At 35.9% G+C, this 26,334-nt stretch overlaps 1 protein-coding gene across 20 annotated transcripts in view; it reads left to right on the top strand.

Annotated features, from left to right (window-relative positions):
• Positions 1–26,334, top strand: part of LOC144293967 (uncharacterized) — a 1,010,193-nt gene that overhangs the window by 418,419 nt on the left and 565,440 nt on the right. For 9 of the 20 annotated variants that reach the window (XM_077865362.1, XM_077865366.1, XM_077865376.1 and 6 more), the window contains 2 exons: positions 8,074–8,195; positions 16,888–17,004. Coding sequence is in view for 6 of the 20 variants with exons in the window: in XM_077865384.1 (XP_077721510.1) it covers positions 8,289–8,306; positions 16,888–17,004 (135 nt within the window). In the remaining 14 variants the exon portion in view is untranslated. Of the gene's footprint in view, positions 1–8,073; positions 8,307–16,887; positions 17,005–26,334 lie in introns of all 20 variants that reach the window. The other 11 variants (XM_077865384.1, XM_077865428.1, XM_077865400.1 and 8 more) reach the window with 2 other exon arrangements.

Consider the following 26,334-nt stretch of genomic DNA (forward strand, 5'->3'; position numbering starts at 1 on the left):
GGAGAGGAAATTCCAAATTATTGTCAAAAATGTTTCCAACTTTCAGGCAGACCTATGCCCTGGGTTTTGAAAAACACATTGGAAGGAAAATGAGAAATAGTGCCTGGGCTTGAGTCATATCAACATAAACATTTGAAACTATCCTGACACAGGCAATTTTGTTTTAAGCCAGGGCAAGCTATTGTAAAGCTGTGGGACACCTTTGCTTGGCGATGAACAAAACCTGCACATGACATTTATTTCAGGGAAGCAAAGAGTTTTAGAAGGAACTGAGAGCCAGGACCGGACAAGACTGCAGGCTGGGAAGTTCTGTAATTCGTGGCTCATTTCCTTTCAAGCATATGTATGTTAATGTTTCTTTAAAACTTGAGAGAAGAACTTACTCATGCTTTTCCATGCAAGTAACATGAGGTTCAGACAAAGAGTCTTATGATTTGTACAGGCACAAGATGCACAGCGTTTTGAAAATCCCAAGATAGCTTATGCACTTTTTTTTTTCTTCACAGTAGGAGTAGAACTGGAAGTTCTGAATCAGGAGTGTAAATGCATTGCAGTGTAACAAAAATTTGAGAACTAGTAAAGGAAATACAGATTAATTACCTAGGATTCTATTATCACATCACTCTCAAGTTACAGTTAACCATAGCACTGCAGGTCCTTTATTTCAGGTCTGGATACCTGCTGGTTAGAAAACCAAAAGAGATACAAATCCTCTCAAAAGGTTACATTGGATAGTATAATGAGATCCTATTTTTATTGAATTATTCCCAAACCTGGATCAAATGTATACAAACACAACTAATTACCCAGTAGTAGTGTAAGCTTCCTCATTCTGCAATTCTGGGTCCAGCGGTCAAAATAGATCGATCTTTAATTTATTTTTTTTCAACAAACAAATCTTAAGTATTTGATCTCACAATTCAGTGTTAGAATAGTGACAACAGATGCTTTTGCTTGATGGCCCTGCTAAAGAGGAGAGATCAAGTGTGTGAATTAGTGTCAGAGATAAATGCTTTACTGACCCTCTTGGGGCAATAGCTGGTGACTCCAGACTCCTAGTTAAATTACTTTCCACCCTATTGCGTAGCTTTTTTTTTGGATTAGAACGTGCAAGTTGTATTCTATATTATTTGAAATGATGTCCTTTACTAGAATAAAACATGCTGGGGATCCCTGGGTGGCTCAGCGGTTTAGCACCTGTGTTCGGCCCAGGGCGTGATCCTGGAGTCCCGGAATCGAGTCTCATGTCGGGCTCCCTGCATGGAGCCTGCTTCTCCCTCTGCCTGTCTCTCTGCCTCTCTCTCTCTCATGAATAAATAAATAAAATCTTTAAAAAAAATAAAAATAAAAAATAAAAATAAAAAATAAAAATAAATAAAACATGCTTTAAAGGACACTAGCTTAACCTTACAGTTATTACTGAATCAAACTACTTTTTGTTATAAATACTTCTTTTTGTTCTAAAGATTTTATTTATTTATTAATGAGAGAGGCAGAGACACAGGCAGAGGGAGAAGCAGGCTCCATTCTGGGAGCCCGATGTGGGACTCGATCCCAGTACTCTGGGATCACGCCCCTGAGCCAAAGGCAGATGCTCAACTGCTGAGCCATCCAGGCATCCCTATAAATACCTCTTGAAGAATATTCTTGAAATTTTGTTTTTCAATACCACTAAGTAAACAATGGTCTCCTGGCATTATATGATGTCTACTGTAATGAATTCACAGAAGACAAAAGGAAAATATGTCTTTTTTGTTGTTTGCAATGTATAAATATAGGTTTTTTTCAAATTGTATGTGGCTTACATATTCTGGAATGTATATCCACATAAGTTTTTTCATATAAAAGAGATAGATCTGGTGAAATGGATTTTAACTTACAAAACCATGTGTATCATTTTGTATCTTATGTTGAAACACTATCTAATCTTTATTCTTTTATGTATATTCTGTTATGCATATTCTTTTGAAACCTTCAACCAAAACTGTTTCAGCATATTTTCCTATGGGCATGGTACTCATAAAATAAAGTTGAAATGGCATTTTTCTGTTTAGTATAACCCCAGACCTGGGCTTGTTATGTTTTAGAATGCCCCACTGGTTATAAAAACACGTGTGCACGTACGTGGGTGTGCACACACACATACAATTTATTAAGGAAATAGGCCCCTCGGATACTTGGGATTGGGAACTTTTTGCTGACACAGATGTTTAGATCTCCCTAAACATGTACTCTCATGATGAGCTTATGTAATTCAGGGCCCAAGGAAAAACTTTTCAACATCCTCCTCCTTTTTCTTTTTTTTTTTTTTTTAAATAAAAGGTAACTGTGTCTTTCTTTATCTTTGATGGCAAAGCAACTCCAATAACTTGAGGTCAGTTCTTCAAAGGTAAATATGGTAGATGTTAGTAGATTACCAACAGAGACTGCTCATGGTCCCTAGTACTTTCCCTTTGGTCATTGTAAGAAAGGCTGAGTCCCTTCTCCCTCTTAGAGATTTGGCTACATGGAAACCACTAAATGCTCTAAGAAGGCCACTATAGGATTTTTATGATTTATTTCTTGTTTGCACAACAAACTATGTGCTGTCTCTTACCTTTCTGACAATTTATGTTAGCCCCTTTGTCTGGAATATAATTTTCTCATTAGAAGAAATACCGTAGAAAGATTTTAAAAACTCTTCGTTATAACACATCATAAACCACAGAGGTTTCTGCATTTTTTCCAGTTATCCACACATCACTTCATTCCTTTCCTACTCCCCCATATCACCCACAAAAGTAAGATAGCATTTAGCATTGTAAATACTATGTTTAGAATTACTGCAAGGAACAGCTAGACATGGGTAACTAATGATCGTATGTGAAATTATATTTAATTGGCTTAATTAAACATTGATTAAAATTTTATACTGATTTTTCCCCCAATTTTTCATCTGGTTGTCTGGGAAAGGAAATTTTGAATTTAATATCTATACTCAATATTTCCCAAGCCAAGAAGAAATAGATTCAGACATAGTTTAGCTTCTTTAGTAGGTAATGTGCTAAACCAAAGTGGTAATCTAATTCTAAAGAAGGTATCAACAGTGAACACTGGAAAATGGTGCCAAACAGTATAGTATGTAGACAGATTTCTCACCAGCTTTTAAGACCGTCTATAGTGTCTGTTGAGGTAAGAATGACTTAAGTAAATATTAGCCTTAAGGTATCATTATCTGCTAAAAACAATCTGAAATGCTTTTATTTATATTCAACAGAAAAAAATTGTATATAATTTGATGATCAAAATTCATAAAGGGCAAAGATTTTACATGCCTAATTCAATGATAAAACTCAAAGCATATAGAAATGTAATTTTCAGGGATAAAATTGCTAACGGGGAATATCCTACCTTCTATTTTTATTCTCAGTTTATTGATATAAACTTCATTAGGACCTGAGGTTTTTACTAAAGATTGCATGCCATATGATCTGCAGGGATTTGGCTGAGAAATGGGCCGAGAAGTCAGCAATGGCCTGAGGAGACAGAGACTGTCAAGCCCCACAGGGTAGTACTGACCGGGATGCACTGGTGAAGAGCCAGCTGCTCCTCAGCTCAGCTACTTAGGTGTTGACTTAGTTCACCTCTCCAAAGACCTCATCTGCTCCCATGCCTTCACTGCCACTCGGGTTCATGACCCCCAAATTAAATCCCCAACTCACTCATAGAGACAAAAGTATTATGTAATTGTCAAAGTTGTCAAAGTTTTCTGCAATGGGTCTCTCAAATTCAAACTATCCGCTGTCAAACCCTGTAACTTGTCTGAATACTGTTTCTATGTTAGCTCTTTTGGTTAATTTTCTTGCTACCTATGAACCTTTTTTTAAAGGTTCTGATTCATTTCTTTCTCAAATCCCACATCCAGTTCATTTCATATTCTCTCTTTTACTTTCTAACCTTGTCTTTCTATTTACATGATAACTCCTCTAGTCCAGGCCCTTTTCTATTATAAAATATCATAAAAATCCTTTTAACTGGCTATTTGACCCAATGTCTCTCCCCTCAAATCGATCTTTTTCAATACTTTCAAGGTTTTTTCCCCAATGCTGAGATGAATTTGCTTAAGACAAACAAACCCCTGAGTACGCAGAGAATGCCTTGGCAAGCTTCTCCCTGCGTATAGAATGAAATCAGAATTCTTCACAATTTTTCTGGCTTCTCACCCACATCATATCTCTTACATTATATTAGAAATCACTTACATTTTCCAAATATTTCCAAATATTCCATATACTTTGACACCTTCACATTCTTACCACGACTGAAAATTATCTTCCACATCTACTACCTCCATCTGGTGAAACCACACTTATTTTTTAAGATGCAGGTTAAAATCTTATTTTTTACATGAAAACTTTGCTGATCAATCCATCTCCTCTGGCTGGTCCTAAAACATTTTGCTTATGCCTTTAAATAGTACTTGGTTTATAGTAGTGACCTGCATACCTACTTGATCTTACTCATCTTTCTATCATTAGGGCTCAATATATGCTCAAGAAATATTTATTGAACTAAATTATTCAATTTAAATCAGGAAGAATGTGATTAAGTAGAATATTCTTGCAGAATTGTCTCAGTTTTAGAAATATGTGAGTGGTGAAATTAGTTATCTCTCTCTTTTTTTAAGATTTTATTTTCTTTATTCATGAGAGACACAGAGAGATAGAGAGAGAGAGAGGCAGAGTCATAGGCAGAGAGAGAAGCAGGCTCCATGCAGGGAGCCCAGCGTGGGACTCGGTCCCGGGGCTCCAGGATCACGACCTGGGCCGAAGGCAGTGCTAAACCGCTGAGCCACCCAGGCGCCCCTAGTTATACCTCTGGTTACCTAGAACTGCAGAGTTTAGTTCTCTGTTCCTATTGATGTCAAGTGAAACTCACAGTTTAGATTTGTCTCAATTTTTACAAGCATTCATTTAGTGGTTAAAATTTATTGTGATTCTACTATTGATGAAATAAAAGTAACAAGTCCATAAAGGTACACTCCCAAAGACATTTGCTAGGGTCCTTGGTAGAGATTTGTTACTCACAGGAAAAAAAGTTTCTATGTGTGCTTTGGTAGAATAGTCCTCATCTAAAATACTTCCTGTTTATACGCATAATTTTGCACACAATTCAGGAAAAAAATTACAAGCAAGTACCCTATCAAACAAACATATATAAAACCAATAACAACAGCTACAAAACAATTCCTCCCCCATACACACTGCTTTTTTCTGAATCACCCAAATACCAGAAGAAAAAATAATATATTTTCCCTGATATCTCAGATGCAGTCACATCCTTCTACATCACTTTCAGCTGTGAGTACTGGATCTTTAGATGAAATAGTAGGGTCAAGCCTTTTGCCGTGGTTGAAAGACTGACACCATTCCCTTCAGCAGATTTCGAACACAATGTAAAATCTCTCTACAGTGTGACAATTGACATTTTTCAGCACAGAAGAAACCATTACCATCTGTCATGTGACTGCTCTGAGGATAATGAGAAACCTCGGACATGTGGGTTGGAAAGAAATGACTTTATTCCAAGTAAAATAAATCTAAATAATACAAATGCAGTGGGAGTGTTGCTAAATATTTCTGGAGATTCTTGAGGCGCTTTGGGAGAAAATGAATCATGTTAGTAAAAATTTTTGCTTCTCATTCTCTTAACTCTGTCAATTTAAAACTATCATACAGGCAGGACCTGTGTTTTAAGCTCTTCCTGTACTTGCAGGAGGGTATCCTCAGGGCTTTGCCTGCAGGGAGGTCACCCAGAGTCAATGCAAATCAAGCCACTTGCCTCACTGGCAGCAGGTTACCTCCAGGACCCTTGTGGCATAGGCAGATTTTAGAACAGTAGAAGCACTACCAAGGTGTTGAAACAAAACAAAATAACCTTGTTTATTATCCTGTTTAAAAGGAGGGCAAGATTTTTCTCTAAGTCTTTAACCCTCTGCTTCTTCCCGACAAATGTGATCACTGAACTAGCCAGCTGTGTCAGGAGGGCTTCATCGCAGAGAGCTGCATCAGGTTGAGTTAAAGGGAGGACAGTCTTCATCCTAAAGTTCTGCCTTCTGTCAGACCTTTTAATGTAATCTTAACATCCTTTCTGTTTAATAATCTTTTGTCCAGTAGACATAAATAAAGCATAAATATGTGTCTGACTGCAATGAATTAGTTTTCTAACAGAAGGAATCCTTGCCAAGATTCTGCAGCGATCTGGTCAATGTAGATAATGTGGTACATTAGAGCAGAAGCTGGCAATTCATTGTTCTATGAATAGATATAGATTTAGCATTTATGAAAGCCTTTGAATAGGATGAAACAAAGCAACGAGTAGCCAAAGGTTCTTTGTGGGTTTGATTTTAGATAGTAATTTCCTATCAGGTCAGTAAATCTTTTTTTATGACTAAGAAAAATTTGTGTTCAAATATCAAAAAGTATTACACGTTTCTTTGCATGTGTATTTTTGCCTAAAACATTATTATTTATATATATATATACACACACACATATATATCCACACATATATGTATAACTTAATAATTGAAAGTCCTATTTTCACCCTGTTTATTAATTTAATTTAATTTTTTCTTGAGTGGAGGAAAAGGTTTATTTTTGTGTTTTCCCTAGGAAAGTTTAAATCACCTGAGGTTGTTGAAAGGCATTGACATTAATACTGGGAGTCTTGTGTTCTGGTCTTACTGGAGCCATTAGTTTACTACGTGGCTTTGGACAAGTCACTCACTTCCTCAAGTTTATAGTTCCTTCTCTGTATTTGAAGATTTGGGATCCCATGATCACCAAAATCCCTTCTGGCTTGGTATTTCTATGAAAAAACATCAGGATAAGAATCTTGTCTTTCACCATCCTGAGTTGGTTATGCAAGGCATTCAGGCCTCTTTAATATCGTGGCTTGTGTTTATTAGTGGTTCTTTTATGGTACTTGATTTTAATCAAGTTTTTGAAGTTATTTTGATTACGGTTTACTTGTGTTTTCTTGTTGGAATTCAGTACTTAATTTGAATTGTCCTTGTCTTCTTAATGATTGTTCACTGTCCTCTTCTGGCTAGGTCCTCTTTTAAGGTCAAAGCCTGAATAGCAGCACAAATGTCTCTGAATAGCTCCTGAAGTGATTAGAGACAATTTCTCCAGCTATTTGAACTACTTCTTTCTTCTCACTTTTTTTTCCTGCTTTACTATTTTCTCATTTTTCCCCCCATTTTCCTTTATGCAGCCCAAAGTCCAAAGCTTTTCTGACTCCTAGAAGCTTTGAGAGTATGGCTCAACAGCAGGACAGTGCTGTAACCTGCCCTAAAATTAACATGGAAAGTGCTTAAATGAATGCTTAGCACAATACTTGTCACAAAACCGTTAGCCAATAAATAGAGATCCTTTTCCCTTAAAGGTAGATATTTTTTGTTCTGTTGTTTTCTGTTTCAGTTTCAATAATTATGGCTTTTTCCTAGATTTATGATAAGATTATTTACTCAGGATTGAAAATAGTACCAGGCACACTTGAGATCTATAGGACTTATTTGTCTCCATTGTTTTGGCAACCTGTCCTATCTCAAACTACAGAGGAGACCAGTTCTGCTTGAGCTCCGACAGACTATGTGCAGACATCACTTGACCATACAGCCTCTTATGATCATGTTGAGGATTTCTCTCCTCTTGAGAGCTGGCTCTCTTGTTGATAGTGAGGTATAGAACCCCAGTGGATTGGCTGAACACTTATACAAGTATAATTCAGATGTACAGATGGAAGGAGGGAAGGAGCAGAGGACAAGGGGACAGAACTTTTTACTCTGCAGAGCAAATCTTGGACCATTAGTAGATAAAATCTTCCCCTTTCATTGACCAAGAGAGACTTTCCATTTTGATAGTAAGTGTGTAGGGTCTTCCAACAACCAGTTGCACTTGATACTAGTTCAATAAAATACCCAATTATTAGCTTGTCTATTCTTCTTAGCCTCATTCTCCTCTCTCTTACTTATGCTTCCCTGGGTTTGCATCCTCCAATTAAACAGTAGTGTATGAATTTTTGTTTCAGCCTCTGCTTTCTGAGGGACTAAGACTTGGCTCAACTCAGAGAGTATTCATGAACACATAGAATCCTTCATGGTCTGAAGAATCGTGATAGAGTGAAATACAGGCTAGTGGAAGATTATGGAGGTAGTGCGCGATAACTAGTTCCCGATACCTCCTGTTGGTCCTCCATGACTTTCTTATATTTAATGTTCCATGGCAGGGTGAAAATGCATTAGGATGGAAACAACAGCACATGTAAGTTTATAAGGATTCTGTCTGTTGCATTTTGTAGGTGAGTCTTTTCCCAAACAAGGAAGGGTAAAAATGCTGTTAAAAGATATGCTCACTTGAAAATAGTGTTTGTTATTTTGATAGAAATAGGTAGTAGAAAAAGAATTCAGAAATACAATGTTGATTGTGAAAAATGTTATAAAATTAATGTTAGAAGACAATTCATATCTTTGTCTCTACACAGCAGCTTCTACTTTACATTTGCCATCCTCCTCTAAGCATATTTTTTAGGGAAAACAGGAAAGTAGATATTCCTATATATTCAACAAATATTTGTTCAGTGACTAGTTTATGCTGGTACTGCTTTAGGGGCTGGAAATTAGGCAGTAAATAAGATAAACCAGATCCCTGCTTTCATAGGGCTTATATTACAGAGAAATGACATAGACAAAGATAAAAGAGTATGCAGAAAAGTTAATAAGGTCATTTTTAAAGTTGATGATAATAGATAATGAACAGTGATATGGTATATAAAGATTAAGGGAATCTGCTTTAGATTTGGTGGTTAGGATAAACCTGTTTCAGAGATGATGTGAGAGCACTGTTTCTCTTCGAAGCTGGCTGTGCAACACTGAGGGGGTACAGGTGTCCAAACCAAGAGATAACCAAGGGCAAAGACTCAATATGGAGTATGGGTTAGTACAGATCAAGAAAAGAAAGAAGCTAGTATGATTTGAGCCAAGAGCTGTGGTGGTATGAAATGAGATAGGAGATGGGGTGCCTGGGTGGCTCAATCAGCTAAGTATCTGCCTTTGACTCAGGGCATGATCTCAGAGCCCTGGGATCCAGCCCCACATTGGGCTCCCTGATAAGCAGAGGGCTGGCTTCTCCCTCTTCCTCTGTGTACTCTCTCTCTTTCTTTCTCTCTCTTTCTCATGTGCACGCTCTCTCTCTCACATAATCAATCAATCAATCTTAAAAAACAAACAAACCAAAAAACCAAAAACAAACGAGAGGTTAGAAATGACCAGCATTTTATTTTAGGTTCCATTAATGAATTTAAGTTTATTCTAAATGTAGTGGAAATTCATTGAAGAGTTTTAATAATATACAAAAATCCATAATCTATTTCATAGAACTCATGCAAAATTTTGATACTGATATAAAACACTTGTGAATGGCCTTTTTTAATGACCTTATTTTTTTTAGAGAAGTTTTAGGTTTAAATTGAGGGGAAGGTACAGAGATTTCCTATATAGCTGTGTCCCCACACAAGCATAGCCTTCCTCCATTAACATCCCCCCACTAGAGTGGTTAATTTGTTACACTTGATGAACTTAACACAGACACATCATAATCATCCTATGTCCACAATTTACATTAAGATTCATCCTTGGTGTTGTGCATTCTATGGGTTTGCAGAAAGGTATAATTACATGTGGCTCTCATTATGGTATCATGAAGAGTATTTTCACTTTCCTAAGAACACCCTGCCCCACCCTTGCCCTCCCATGCCCTTAGTCTCTAACAGCCACTGATCTTTTTATTGTCTCCATAGTTCTGACTTTTCTAGGTCATATGGTTAGAACCAAGCAGGATGTAACCTTTTCACTTAGTACTATGCATGGAAGGTTCTGTGTCTATTCAAGGATTGATAGTTCATTTCTTTTTGGCACTGAATAATATTCAATTGTCTAAATGTACCACAGTTTATTTATCCATGCACCTAATTCAGAACATCTTGGTTGCTTCCAAGTTCTGGCAATTATGAATAAAGCAGCTGTAAACATCCTTGTGCAGGTTTTTGTACGAACGTGTTTTCAGGCTTTTTGGATAAATGCCAAGGAACATGATTGCTGTATCATATGTTAAGGTTATGTTTAGTTTTTTAAGAAACCAACAAGCTGTCTTCCGAAGTAGCTGTCCCATTTTGCATACCCTCCTCCTGCCCACCCCTCTCTCCCTCCGGCAATGATTGAGGGTTTCTACTGCTGCACAACCTCATCCACATTTGGTGTTGTCAGTGCTTTGGATTTTGGACATTCAAACAGGTGTGTAGTGGTATTTCATATTGTTTTAATTTGTATTTCCCTGATGACATATGATGTAGAGCGTCGTTTCATATGCATAGTTGTAATTCATATATCTTCTTTTTTTATTGAAGTACAGTTGACATACAATGTTACATTAGTTTCAAGCATATAACATAGTGATTCAACAACTCTATACATTATGCTATGCTCACCACAAGTATAGCTACCATCTGTCACCATACTATGCTATTACAATATCATTGACTATATTCCCTATGCTCTTTCATCCCCATGACTTACTCATTCCATAATTGGAAGCTTGTACCTCCCTCTCACTCCCCTTCACCCTTCCTTCCCTCTGGCAACCATCAGTTTGTTCTCTGTATTTATGTGTCTGTTTCTGCTAATCGTTGGTTTGTTCATTTGTTTTATTTTCTAGTCTCCATATATAAGTGAATCATATGGTATTTATTTTTCTTTGTCTTGACTTAATCCACTTACCTTCATGCCCATGAGTTCCATCCATACTGTCACAAATGGCAAACTTTCTTTCCTTTTTATGACTGAATAATATTTCATCATATATATATAATGTATATTCATATATATGTTACAATTATTAAAATTTCTTTATCTACTCGTCCATTGATGAACACTATTTCCATATCTTGACTATTGTAAATAATGCTGCAATGAAGTGCATGTATTTTTCAAATTAGTGTTTTTGTTTTCTTTGGATAAATACCCAGAGGTGGAATTGCTGGATAGTCTTATTTTTAAGTTTTTGAGGAAAGTTCTTACTGTTTTCTATAGAGGCTGCTCCAATTTACATTTCTACCAACAGTGCACTAGGGTTCCCCTTTTCTCTATAACCTCACCAACATTTGTTATTTCTTTTTTGACAATAGCTATTCTAACAGCTGTGAGGTGATATCTCATTATACTTTTGATTTACATTTCCCTGATGATTAGTGATGTTGAGCATCTTTTTAAATTATTTTTTAAAATTTTTATTTATTTATTATTTAGTCACAGAGAGAGAGAGAGAGAGAGAGGCAGAGACACAGGCAGAGGGAGAAGCAGGCTCCATGCACCGGGAGCCTGACGTGGGATTCGATCCTGGGTCTCCAGGATCGCGCCCCAGGCCAAAGGCAGGCGCTAAACCACTGCGCCACCCAGGGATCCCGTTGAGCATCTTTTTATGTGTGTGTTAGCATCTGTATGTCTTCTTTAGTTGTATATATTCCTTGATGAGGTAGCTACTAGAGTCTCTGGTGAGTTTTTAAAATCAGATTGTTCATTTTCTTATTGTTGAGTTTTAATAGTTCTTTGCATATTTTGGATAATAGTTGCTTATCAGGTGTATCTTTTGCAAATATTTTATCCTAGTTTGTGGATCATCTTCTTCTTCTCTTAATACTGTCTTCCTCAGAGCAGAAGTTTAAATTTTTATATGGCCCAGATCATCAGTGCTTTCTTTCATGGATTGTGCCTTTGATGTTTCTTCTAAAAAGTCATCACCAAACCAAAGATCATCTGTATTTTTCATGTTATTTTCTAGGAGTTTGATAGTTTTGCATTGTAGATTTGGCTCTGTGATCCATTCTTAAGTTAGTTTCTATGAAAGATGTAAGTTCTGTGCCTACATTCAATTTTTTAAAAGATTTTATTTATTTATTCATGAGAGATACAGAGAGAGAGAGGCAGAGACACAGGCAGGGGGAGAAGCAGGCTCCATGCAGGGAGCCCAATGTGGGACTCGATCCCAGGACTACAGGACCATGCCCTGGGCCAAAGGCAGGCACTAAACCACTGAGCCACCCAGGGATTCCCCCCCTACATTCATAATTTAAAAAAAAAATAAAGAGAATGTCTACTTTTTTTAGCATTATTTGTTGAAAAGACTATTTTTTCCTTCATTATATTGCCTTTTGCTCCTTTGTCAAAGATCAGTTGACTATATTTATGTAAGTCTGTTTCTGGGCTCTCTGTTCTTTTCTATTGATCTATTTCTCTATTCTTTCACTAATACCACACTGTCTTGATTACTGTTGTTTTATAGTAAGTCCAGAAGTTACATTGTGTCTGTTCTCCACCTTTTATCTTCTTCGAGAATGGGTTGGCTGTCCTGGGTCTTTTGTCTCTCTGTATAAAGTTAGATTTGTTTGTTGATATCCACAAAATAAGTTGTTGGTATTTTGTTTGGGATTGCTTTAAATCTATAGATTGATTGAATTAGAAAGGAGTAGCATGTTGATAATACTTAGTCTTTCTACCACGAATATGGAACATCTCTCCATTTTAGTTTTTCTTTGATTTCATTCATCAGAGTTTTGTAGTTTTCCTCCTATAGGTCTTGTACACATTTTATTAGATTTATAACTAAGTGTTTCATTGTTTGGGTGCTAATCTAAATGATATTGTGTTTCTTTCTTTTTTTTATATTTTATTTATTTATTTTACAGAGAGAGAGAGAGAGCGAGAGAGAGTGCACACAAGTAGGCAGAGCAGCAGGCAGAGGGAGAGGGAGAAACGGGCTTCTTGCTGAGCAGAGAGCCTGATATGGAGCTTAGTCCCAGACCCTGGGATCATGAACTCAGCCAAAGGCAGACACTTAACTAAGCCACCTAGGTGCTCCAATGATACTCTGTTTCTACTTTCAATTTCTACTTGTTCATTGCTGGCATATAGACAAATGACTAACTTTTGCATATAAACCTTGTTACTTGGAATTTTGCTATAATTCCTTATTAGTTCCAGGAGTTTTCTTTATTTCTTTTCCTTTTTGAGATATATTTATTTGAGAGAGGGAGAGAAAGAGAGTGGGAGGAGGGACAGAGAGAGAGAATCCCCAAGCAGACTCCCCACTGAAATGGAGCCTGATGCATGGCTCAATCCCAGGACCCTGACTGAGATCAAGACCTGAGCCGAGACTAAGAGTTGGACCCTGAATCAGCTGAGCCACCCTGGTGCCCCAGTTCCAGAAGTTTTCTTATTCTTTTAGATTTTCTACATAGATAATCATGTCTACTGCAAACAAAGAGTTTTATGTCTTCCTTCTCAATCTGTATACCTTTTATTTCCTTTTCTTATGTTACTGCCTTAGCTAGAACTCCCAGTACAGTGTTGGAAAGGAATGATGAGAGCGAGCATCTTTACTTTGTACCTGATCTCTTAACTAATCCTGAAACTATGCTATGTCTGGATTTCCTAAATTTCTTAAATAAACTTTTATTATTTAAGCTAATTGAATCAGGATTTCTTGTTACTTTCAGCCAGAGGTAAACTAACTGAGAAAGTCCCCATATCTTTTTTTTTTTAATTTTTATTTATTTATGATAGTCACAGAGAGAGAGAGAGAGGCGGGGGGGGGGGCGGGTGCAGAGACATAGGCAGAGGGAGAAGCAGGCTCCATGCACTGGGAGCCCGACGTAGGATTCGATCCCGGGTCTCCAAGATCGCGCCCTGGGCCAAAGGCAGGCGCCAAACCGCTGCGCCACCCAGGGATCCCCGACAGTCCCTATATCTTAAAAGAACTTACAAATCAGAGATGGAATGTAAGCAAGGTGAAAATATAATTCCATACTGCAGTATATTAAAAGTACCTCAAGGAACAGTGAACTCAAGAAATACTTTTTTTTTTTTCAATTAGGGAGGAGCAGCGGGTGGGGGAGGGGGGGAGAGAGAGAGAGAGAGAGAGAGAGAGGGAGAAAAAGAGGGGAGAATCTTAAGCAGGCTGAGCATGGAGCCTGTTGAGGGGCTCCATCCCACAAATCTGAGCCGAAATAAAGTCAGATGCTTAAACGACTGAGCCACCCAGGCACCCCTTCAAGAAATACTTTAAATATGTCTGCCAAAATTATATTTATTGCCTCCATCTAAATGTAGTTTTCCTTCTCTGGCATTCCATAGCACCCTGTTTATGCTTTCCCTATGCCTTTTATGTTTTGAATTGTAGTTGTCTATGACTTCATTTTATGTCTCTAGCTTGTAATCTTGGAGGACTATACTTTTGCTGTTTGTACAGATAAGTCCTTTTGTACCAGTAGGAACTGAATAAGCATTTATTGAATGAATAAATAAATAAATAGTATACAGAGTTTTAAGGATGTTAGAAGAAGGTGAGATCATATGAAGAAAGTTCATATGTTGAGGTAAGCAGGAAAAGGACCAAAGAAGAATTTTAACTTTCTTTAAAGATTATTGGGGTTGCTTAAGTAAAGAAGCCAGGGGAGGATATTTTAGAGGGGATGAAGAGACAAAAATATTAAAACAAAGTTGTAGAATTGTCTAGCTGTCATGACGTGTAAAGTTAACTGGAAAAGTAGTTTGGAGTCAAACTAAGGAGGATCTCAAATATTAGAGTTAAGAGTTTATCATCATACTCTAAGAATTAAAGAGGAACTGAAGTTGAAACAGATATTAAGTTACATGAAAGTGCTGTTTTAGAGGAATATTAATCTAAAATTTCTCCTTTCTTGCCCCTTGCCACATGAATATAAAGACCTCTTTACAACTTCTCTTTGGGACTGGGTACTCTTCTAATTGCATGCCCCAGACCATACTCTGCCTGAGAAAAGCTATTTTGACTTAGATATTTTTTTGAATATATACTCTCTCTGATGAATATACATGGTCTTAAGATTCAATATAGCATAATTCAAATAATATATTCTTTATAACCTGCTTCTCCCTTTTGCCTGCATCTTTCTCTCTGCAGCCTCCTTTTCATTCCAGGCCATTCATTTACTGTTCTTACTGGATGAGATTCAGGGCATTCCCTTTTGAGGCATGAATAGAGCTCGTGTTACCATCAGATACCTATGGGTACAGAGCAAGGAGAGATTAATATTAATGGAGTGCCAATGGAAAAAAGAAGTGTTGCTTTCAGAAATCTAAAAGGAGCAGCAGTTTTTCAGAAGCTGTGGGCAGTGAGCATTATAATAATGCTACCAACTTTAATATGAAATTTTAGGGAAAAACATCAGGGCCATATATAGAAAGTGTGTCAAATGTGGACTTTTCCATAGTATAGGTCTTGTGGCATTAAGTGATATTAAAGCATGTTCAGTAATGGCTGGTAGGCTAAGCAATGTAGTCTGGTCACAAGCCCAAGAATACCTAGGCATAGTCCCAAGAGAAGTTTGTAATCAAATGCAGCTTGCAGAGAGAGTTTCAAATCTTCCATGATTTTCATAATGAATGTTTTGGATTATCACAGTATGTTTTCCTATGCTCATTTTCATCTAGATGGAGGGGGGGAGATTTCAAGAATCTATGCTTTATACTTTTTATTTCAGTTCCTTAAGGTACCCAGAATTTCCTTGCCAGAAGGATCCATGTAAAAATTAGAATCCATTTTGAAATTCAACTAAAGATTGCATCCCTAAGTTGTTTCAAAAAATTGAGAGCTGAGCATATTGTAATCCTCAGAGCTGTCCCTAGACAGACAATATTGCAGAAGTTTTTGCCCATGTGTCTTTGTTTTGCAAATGAATATGCAACATTACATTAGAGCAACAAAAAAATTAATCTTGGAATTGAAGAACCTAACAAATGCTGAATTTAAAAACAAGTTAGTTAACCTTAGAGAAAGAGAAAAGAGGCATCTAGTCAATTTATTAATGCCTCAGATTTTGCAGTGATTTTTCCATTGACCATTAAGGGAAGGGGGAAGGAACTAGAGATTGCATACAGTATTAAATGGTGTTTTAAATGAATATCTATTATGGTTCCTGTAAATACCATATAATAAAGCTAAATTATTTAAATATTACTTAGAAATGTATTCTTATAAAAGGCACCAGGCACATAGCCAATATCATTGCAAAACAAAGAGGCAACAAAAAATAAAATTGTACCATTTACAGAAACCATGGCTTACAATACCTCCCATGACTAGAATTGTTAAAATTCTGGTGTAAAATCTGGTGGAATTATTCTTTTCATGCTCATGCAGATATTGCAATGACAATACCTTCTTGTTTTGTATGGTATGATGAGCAATCTGTGAAAAAGTTTATTGTATATCCTTTGGTGAATCTATTTTTGTCTTTTTCCAAGTAGCATTTTTTTTTTCTTGAGAGAGGGAAAGAGAGAAGGGGCAAGAGGCAGTGGGGGGAAGGAGAGAGAGATTCTAAGCTGGCTCAGTGCTCAGTGCAGAGCCCGATACGAGGCTCGATCTCACAACCTAAGATCATGACCTGAGCTGAAATCAAGTCAGATGCTTAACCGACTGAGCCACCCAGGTGCCCCTCAAAGTTGCATTTTTAACATCTTCTAGTCTATCTGATCAATGAAAATACATTAAGCACACTTGATTTAAATTATAAAGTCATAACTTTGAATTTTGTGTAAAGTTGAAGATTAATAGTGTCTGTAAAGAGAGTTAAAAAATCAAAGTAGAAGCATTTCTTTACTTCATAATTTAGTCTGAAATGTTTCAACTAAATGTTTCTTCTTGAGGAATGTTATTCCATATAGCTTGAGAAAGAGATCTTGTAATAAATAAGTTATGTCTAGGTAGATATCTAGATCAAAGATGGTTGATTAACTGATAGTTTCACCTTCAGAGTCCTGGTAAGGAAAACCACTACATTCTGCCTCCTAGTGTCAGATGGCTGATGGTTGGACTGAGAAATGATCTCCATCCTTTCCACACTCCGCAAATGAGGTCAACTGGCTGTCAGGTAGGTCTCTTGTCCCTCCTCTTTAGTCCCCTCCCCTCATCTCATTTTTCTCATTGCCATGTTTCTTTTAGTATGACTACCCCTGGCAATGACATTTTGGACAATGAAGTGTGCTGTTGAAATGTATTCTGGCTTAATAGGAATTTATTCTATAATTCATTCAACTTCTCAACCTGATTTCATGATCCACCATAATCCATTAAAATGAGAAAACTGGCACATAGACCGGTTCAATGTTTTAGTCCCAGAATTACTGGCCAGAATTCAGTTCTCTCACTTTCTAACGTGACTCCCTTTCTATGTAATGCCCAGCCTTCAATCAAATGAACTATATGTATTTTGTTGGAGACAGTTATTTTCAGAGAAGGGCCTTATCTTCAGCTCTGTTGTTCAGCATGGCCATGCTTTTCATGTCAGTCCTAGTACTCTTTGAGGCAAAACAGCATTGATTGTGACAGTGAACACACAGCCTGATGACTGAGTTTGAGGCTGTTCATTTAGATCTGAGAAAGCCTCTTGTCACAGGGCTACACTTTGCTGGGGTCCTTTGCCCTTTTGACAATGACTTTCTTCTGAGTAACTAAGTTTGAAGTTAAAGTTGGTTGAGAAGTTTAAAGAGCAGGGTACTGGAGGTTTGTATATTTTAAGATAAAGTGCTGTGTATTTGACGTATGCATTGATAGAAGATTGAATATCTCAGAATTATATACAGTGCTATTGCTTCTTATAGCATTTACTGTGTATGTGTTTACTAAAACTAAGATTATTTTCATTTTGATCAATTTTGTTGAACATTTTGGAAAGAAATCCACATCCAACTGAATTAATCCAAGACATATTATTTATTTCCCCTTACAAACATTACTTTAAAGTTTAAAAATTCTTCAGCTAATACCTGTAAACTCTTTGGGATTTAGCAAAGTGAATTTGTCAGTCTTTTCATATTTATTGTGCTTATGACTCAAAGAGAAATCATATAAGGAACAAACTCCTAGAATAACTGTGTTAGTAGACAAACCATTTTAATTTTGATTCTTCTACATGGCTTACTGGGTTTTGGAGGGGGATTTGTATTGTTTAGTGATTTTTAAAATTTTTTGATTAACTCAGTTTGTTCAGTTTTTAATTGTGTTGTTACGGTTTTTTGTATGCTTGAGAATGATTTTTAAATCCAAGTCTCAAGTAATAATTTTCTTAAAAAATAGAGTTTTTCTTAAATTTTCTTATAAATATAATATCTAGTAATTTTACTTGCACAAATTCTACTTAAATAATTTAATTAAAATTAATTTTTATAAGTTTAAGCTTTTTTATATTCTGGAACTTACTCTTTATGAGGTGATTTGAAAATAATTATCTATAGTGCTTATATGACTAATCTGCTTATTTATCCTGCCTAGTTAGGTAATGTGCTAGAGATTGTGATGAGTTGCCTTTAAGAATAAAATTATGTATTTGTATATCTACCTATCTCTCTATCTACCTATCTCCTAAAGAATATGCAGATTCTAGATATTAATAGATTTTTAAAATTAGTTAGTTGTGAATGAGGTTTTTATTTTTCTAACTTTAATCTAAATTCCTACAGAACATTTGGAGAAAAGTACAAATTTCTTTTGCTCTGAAAGCACAATATGGGCCAAAAATTTCTACTTTTTTTTAATCTGGCAAACTATTTGGCGGTTAGAAAACTGATTTATCTTTTACTCTTTCTCCTTTACAGTAAAAAGTTTTCCCAAATATTGCAGCAAATGACTAATTTACTTTAATTATTAAAAAGGCTTATTTTTACTGACTTCTCTTTTAATCTTTTTCAACTAGACTCTCAAATTTATCTGGGTATAGTTATATGTAATATATATTGTTATTTTTTTCTTTTACTCTTCATCTTTAAAGTGGAGTTTAAATATCAGAAGCCAAGTACTTCCTTTCTTGAAGTGGCTTTAGAAACTGAGAAACAGAAATGGTATAATTATTAGGGCGCCTGCATGGCTTAGTCGGTTGAGCATCTGACTCTTGGTTTTGGCTCAGGTCATGATCTCATTGGTCATGGGATTGAGCCCCTAGTAGGAAGTCTGCTTGGAGATTCTCTCTCTCTGCCCCTTCCTATACTTATGCTCTCTACCTCCGCCTCAAATAAATAAATCAATCTTAAAAAAAAAGAACTAATAAAATTACCTAAAAATATTGACAGACAACCAAAGATAACAATGTTAGCCTCTGACATGCAATACAGGAATCACAACAAAACTATCAGAAAAAGAGAGAGGAAACAGATGAGGAAGAATAAAATATAAATATATATATATATATATATTATAAATATATATATATATATTTTAATCGTGACACAAGAATAGGGTATTGCAAAAATGGACAGAGGAAAGAAAAGAGCAGTTGAAAATGTAAAATTTGAGAGAAAAAATATTAATAAAGCATTGGGAAATAAATTTAAGAAAATCTCCCAGAAAGTAGACAAAATGCTAATAAGACTAAAAGCAAGGAGAGAAAAGATAAGAAATTTAGAAGAGCTGTCCAGAAGGTCCAATATCTGAAAAATATTATTCCATTGAAAATTTAAGAAAAATAAGGAGGTAAAATATTGTTTTCTTGGAATAAGGCAAGAAAATTTTTTTGCAGACTTCATTGCTTTCCTGGGTTTCTATTACAAAGATGGAAAGCAGAGTCATACCAAAGCATGCCATCACAAAATTTCCTGTGAACACAAATGAGTAAGATAATATATAAATCCAGGAGAAGAAGAAGAAAAAAAGCAACGCAGATCCACTATAAATGATCAGAATAACTCTGGACTTTTCAAGAATAATGTTTAAAGATGAAAGGCAACAGAGAACTGACTTCAGCAAAAATTCTCATGAAAAATAATTTCCAATTAGAAGTGTACGTTTAGCCAAGATATCAATGATGGGAAAGTCAAGGATATTTTCAGCTATTCACTTTCTCAAGTAATGTATCTCTTTATCTAATAAGATATGGGAGAGTGCATTCCACTAATCAAAGGAGAAAAACAAGAAAAATGAAGACATGAGATTTGCAGAGCTGGACAGCCCCTAACATAGATGGGTAGTGAAGGGAAGCCCCTAGAATGAAAGCTGTGCACTACCTGTCCATGGAATCTGCTCAGAAAGAACAAGGTCAGAGGCTCCAAGAAAACTTCCTTTTTAAGTAGATGACAGTGATAGAACACCTGATGCATCTGATCCTCTAGAGTGGAGATTTAGTACTGATAAAGAGTTTGGAATCGAATTAGAACCAAGCCAATGAATAAAACCAGAAATACCTAATAAGTATAGGGAAAAGTACAGAAAAAGAAAACTTATAAATAGTAAGTCTATTATGTGGATCAGCTTTGAGTTAACTTTATTGTCATAATAATATATACTTTGGATATTAATCTAAACAAGTTACAGTATAACTAAGGTGATGTAGGAAATAGATGGAATGATTCTGAGTTGGGAGTAATAAGGAGGTGGGGGGAGAGAGTTCGGAATACTATTCTTATGTAGTATATAAGTACATAAATATTACCTAAAACTCACTCAAAAATTAGCAAAAAAAAATCATATTACTTAGAGATATAGTGAGTTCTATCAAACTAATCATCTAAATTACTAATAAAAGCATATTGGAGACATGATGATAAATAACAACATAATTGGCTAAAGAGATAAAGGGATAAAAATTATTGCCACGAGGAGGGAAAAATGTGGGAGTAGGGGTAGGGGTCTGCTATTTTTCATAATGATCTTTGTAGAACTATCTGACTCTTAAATTCTTTGGAGTTAAAAAAATTCTTTGGAATTATAGTTTTTTAAAAATTAAAACACGAAAATAAAAATACTAAAATAAAACACTACTGAATCACATACATTGGAAGGTATTTTTTAAAGATTTATTTATTTTAGAGAGAGATCATGAGTGAAGGGAGGAGGAGAAGGAGGGACAGAGGGAAAGATAATCAATCTCTAGCTGACTCCCTGCTGAGTGGGAAACGTAAGATAGGGATCCATCTCATGACCTTGATTATCATGACCTGAACCAAAGTCAAGTCAGATGCTTAAACAGCTGAAACACCTAGGTACCCCCACGGAAGATGTTCTTAAAACTTACAAAGTAAAGAAAAGAAATCAGGTAGGCATGGAGATCTCAACCAGTTGAAAAATTTAACGTGGCGCTTATCTGCTTATTATTAAAGCACTTTGTTATATCTTATTTATTTATATTTGAATTTAGATAGCATTTTATATTCTTCTCTTAATTATTTTCTTATTTACTTCTAATGTGTAGAGCAAGACCAGCATGTTTTCTTATAAGCCACCTTGAAATTTTCTGGAAACAAGAATAGTATAAATAAATAATACTGATGTAAAAAAAAAAAAAACAGAATTAAAAACAAATGGAGGGAAATGAGATAACTAATACCAACTAGTAAAATAGGGACTTGGAAAATTGGAAAATCAGTATCAGACTGAATAGCATATGATCTGAAATTATCTAACTAATGGTTTGAATGACCATTATAGGATCATCTTTCTGTTTTGAGTTGTGTTAGGTACAAATGTGACATGCTATTCTTTATGAAGGCAGCTGATTTTGTGTATGAAAGAACTCATTTCCATTTAAGAATTACAAAATAATACAAGGCTGAATCCAAAATTGTAGGATAAGTGAAACAGACAGTAGGAGGAAACTTTGTGCAAGGTAAGTGAACATTCCAGGGAGAACATATTTGAAATGAGGCCTAAGGATGGGAGGGATTTTTGATTGGGGAAGAGGAAGAAAATATGAATGAAACTCATCAAACTCGAGTTGAAAGCACATGCTGCCAGGTCTTGGAAAAAAGTTATATAGGGAGACCAGATTATTGGAGATTGTGGATTTACATACAATAAGTACCAGAAATTATTGTAAATTCTGGAAATGCATGATTAAACAGATTTTTTGAGAGGACTAATTTGGCAAATAGGTATTAAAAAATTGGGAGAGGGATGCCTGGGTGGCTCAGCAGTTCAGCCCAGGTCGTGATCCTGGAGACCTGGGATCGAGTCCCACATCGGGCTTTCTGCAGGGAGTCTGCTTCTCTCTCTGCCTATGTCTCTCCCTCTGTGTGTGTGTGTGTGTGTGTTATGAATAAATAAATAAAATCTTAAAAAAAATAAAAATAAAAAATCTGGAGAGGGAAGAGTCCGGTGGCAATAAGATCAGTTGGAAATTGTATGTATGAGTTGAGTAAACAAGAATAGTATAAATAAATTTAGTTTTTATTTTATTTTTATTTTTTTATTTTATTATTTTATTTAGTTATTATTTAGTTTTAAACTAAATTTATTTTATTTAGTTCCACTTTAGTAAAGTGGAACTGGAGAGATGGGTGTAATGAAACATAGCTGAGAATTTGTGATATTATTTATATTTTATCTTTATGAAATTGGGTCAGAAAAAAAAGGATGATATCATTAACTAAAATGAGTAATTTCAGATGGAGAATTTGGTGACAGACATTTGAAGCAAAATTGTAACTCTCATAACCAGTTAATATCAATATTTTTTTTTAAAATATCCCAGGACTCCAGGATCACGCCCTGGGCTGAAGGCAGGCTCTAAACCGCTGAGCTACCCAGGGATCCCCAATATCAATATATTTGTAAGATTACTTCTCAGTCTCCATTCCTCCAGAGGGCTAAACATATATGATCAATCACGATTTGAACATGTTTAGGGTAAACAATACTATAGACAGAGTCTGGGGTGTTATACAGGGTTTTCAGTGTAAAAATGAAGATTCACAACAAGTAAAGTTGGAGAAATGTCATACCTATCCAGAAAATTCATGCCTACTACCAAGAAAATGGTTCCTGAAATATTCAGGTAGCATTTTTCAAAACTCTAGTTATCCAAATTATGACTTTAGTTTGTATGTCTCATTAGCTAAAATAGGCATGACTAATTTTTCTGTTGGAAGGTGCTTGCAAATTACCCTTTGTTCAGTCTTGTTTAATCTGTATGGATTTGTCATTGTGATGATACCTATATGAGTAAATGCATTAAAGTGATTTCTATGTGTATCATTAGGTTATTACCCTTGTTTTTGTTGTTGAAAAATATTCAGACTATGAAATCCTTATGAGGAGTCAGATCCAGAGGTTAATTAAGCAAATAATAACTTACTTAATCATATTGGTACAAGTGAAGTTAGTGACAGGGAATGAGGCTAAACTTCTACTTAATATGTGAAATGTTTATATTGCAACCAGTCATTCATATTGTGCTACCTATATAGGGGGAAGCAGGAGGCAGAATGAAGATTCTATGGGGTGTGGGAAGGATATGGCCAGTGAGGGAAGGCACCTCTCCACCTAGCATCTGGGTATTTTTTAAACTGCAATGATACAGAAATTTTTAAAACTATTTGGCTGGGAAGTATAAAAATTTTAACTTACAATATTGTGTTTCCTTTTATTTGGACAGTTTATCTAAATTTGGTTTATTCAGGATAGCCCTAGACTATTTCCTCTCTTTTAACTAGATGAAATAATTACAGCTTTTTTCCATCTGAACAATAACAAATCAAGCAGACCTGAAAGACTTGTGTTTTTCTATTTATTTCTTTTATGCATTTCTGAAAAGTATGAAACCAACTGCTGCTCTCCTTCAACGTTAGTACATATTCATAATTTTATCAAAAGAATTACTGAAGTTCAACTTATTTCCATTTCAGCAGTTGAACTTGGTTGTGGAAATTTGTAATACTGCTCATTGTTGCAGATAATGGGATGGAGCTAGCCTCATTTTGAGTATGTATAGGACATGCCCTAGTTAAGCACCACTTCTCTCTGTATATACGCTGAGGTCACCTCCAAATCAATTTACCTAAAATTGCACTCACTGCCCTTCCAACCTGTTTTTTTTTTTTTTTTTTTTTGGATGCTTTAAGTTCTGTTAATTTTGCCTTTATACTCCCAGATACTGAAACTTAAAATCAATATCCTACTGAAATCTTTAATCTTTTGTGCTTAGATTATTTAGTTATTAGCCTTCCAATAGGACACACTACCCCCCCAATTTTTCTTAATGCAATCTCTCATATGCATCTCTGACGGATTAATCTTCCTAAAACATGTCATTATCAAACGTTTATAATGTCTGCCTCTCTCCCAAATTAATAAAAAGCCTCACCCTGTCGTTAAAGACCTCACCATATGCTCCCAACCTCACCTTATGACAGCACCCCAGAAGATTCTTTTTTCTAGGGAACTTAAATTACACTCCTTCCCTAAACATATATAGATTTTCAGATTCTAGTGACTGCTTACGCCATCTCCATCTCCTTGGGTAGCCTCCAATTACATTGACTATAATCTTAGGTTTCCCAAATAGAAACAGCAACTGCTCCATGAAGCCCTCTATGATCAGCCACAAATGACTTCGAATCCTTTGAACTCATACCAGGTATTAAATAGCTACAGAGTTTATGTGAAACGTATATGCAACCCTGTATTGTCTATATTAGTGTGCTGGTAGAAACATCCTTAATCTAATAGTAAAGCATATGGTTGACCCCCAATATTGTTAATTTCCTTCTGCCTGAAGACCTGTGTTGTTAATGTCTAATATCTCCATATTCCCTCTACTGCTCATGGTAAGGGCTCAGTAAATATTTGCCAAATAAAGACTTACATGAAATTACTATTTGGAACCTATTTAGTTTGGTACAAAAAATGACCTATTCTAGGAACTGAAATCTTCCCCTGAAATTTATACAATATTTCTATATTAACCTCTGAAAACCCTGTATTCACAATGCATGAACATAACCCCTTGCCTACAAATGTTATTTTGAGCAAGAAGACTGTGGAGATTTCGTGAAATCCAAGTGGGCTTTCTGAAGAGCATTCTATGAAGCCCCAGCAAAAGTTGTCCTAGCAAAATTTCCCATACCAATTAAATATGCCAAAGATGGCTTACATGGAGATTAACCTCTGGGTTTAAGGGTAAGTTGACTTCCTCCTTTATTTAAAATAAGTTACTTCTCACTGGATTGGAAAGCCAAATAAGGTCAAAAAATTGAATTCACTAGAGGCGTGTGTAAAGAAAGGTATGTGGCAGCAGCTTCTATTCTCCAAAGGCTTACATTTAATCCAGTGATAGACAGTCACTTAAAAAAAATGTAGAATGAATATTTGGAAGAGAAATAAAGGGCAGGGATAAATTCACAAGCATGGAAAATAAATAATGATGATTCTATGACAGATGTTTATCTTATTTATATTTCATTAGTGATTGTATTTAAATGTTCTGTTTTAAAAATATTTTTTATCAGCAAGTACTCAGTGCTGAGAGGAAGAAGGTGTTTTTTAGCAATTACTCTGTTAGTTATTAATCAGTTTGAAGCTTTTTATTATGTTTGGTGCCTGTTGAAAATGATTTCTCTAGAGAAAGCCTGATTCCACAGACATGGTTCAGGAGAGTGAAGTCTTTGGGGTTCTTGTGTCAGCTCCTTTAGTTATGTGTTTGAACCCTAAGACCAAAATCTCCTGAGTCCTGAGCCTTGTTTAGAATTCATAGGAACCTGTACTACTACAGTGTTACTTCAACAGCACATCAGGGTAGAGATTCAGAGAGTGATACCAAAAAAGGGCCTAGGTTTAAAGTCCTCTGTTTCAGCTTCTACAGGTCTGTTGAGTAATCTGATTTATTATGCAATGGAATCTGACAGTATTGATAACCTTTCTGTTAAAAATTTTATCTGGGATCCCTGGGTGGTGCAGCGGTTTGGCGCCTGCCTTTGGCCCAGGGCGCGATCCTGGAGACCCGGGATCGAATCCCACGTCGGGCTCCCGGTGCATGGAGCCTGCTTCTCCCTCTGCCTATGTCTCTGCCTCTCTCTCTCTCTCTCTCTCTCTGTGACTATCATAAATTAAAAAAAAAAATTTTATCTTTCCTGAATTTCTGATCGTCTTATGCCTCTAAATCTTAAACCTTAGAGACTATATACCTCCTTACTGCTCTTATTTCTCCTTTCATCAGTGAAGTTTCTTCTAATTACTCCTCTCCTTTGGGACATCTCACACACTGCTCATTCCACAATACATACCCCTATGATGCCACACAACAGGTAAATGGTGAAACAGGGATTTGAACCCAGGTCTGCAGACTCTAAATCCTAAACTCTTAGTCAGTTCTCTGTCTAAAACCCACTCTGCAGCTTATGTATCGTCACCATCCTTGCTGCTTATAGAGTGCCTACTATGTGTCAGCTACTGGGTTTAGATCCTTCACGTCTATCTTGTTAAACTTCAACACAATGTT

The sequence above is a fragment of the Canis aureus genome, chromosome 2 (genome assembly GCF_053574225.1).
Source record: "Canis aureus isolate CA01 chromosome 2, VMU_Caureus_v.1.0, whole genome shotgun sequence".
NCBI classification, from domain to species: Eukaryota; Metazoa; Chordata; class Mammalia; order Carnivora; family Canidae; genus Canis; species Canis aureus.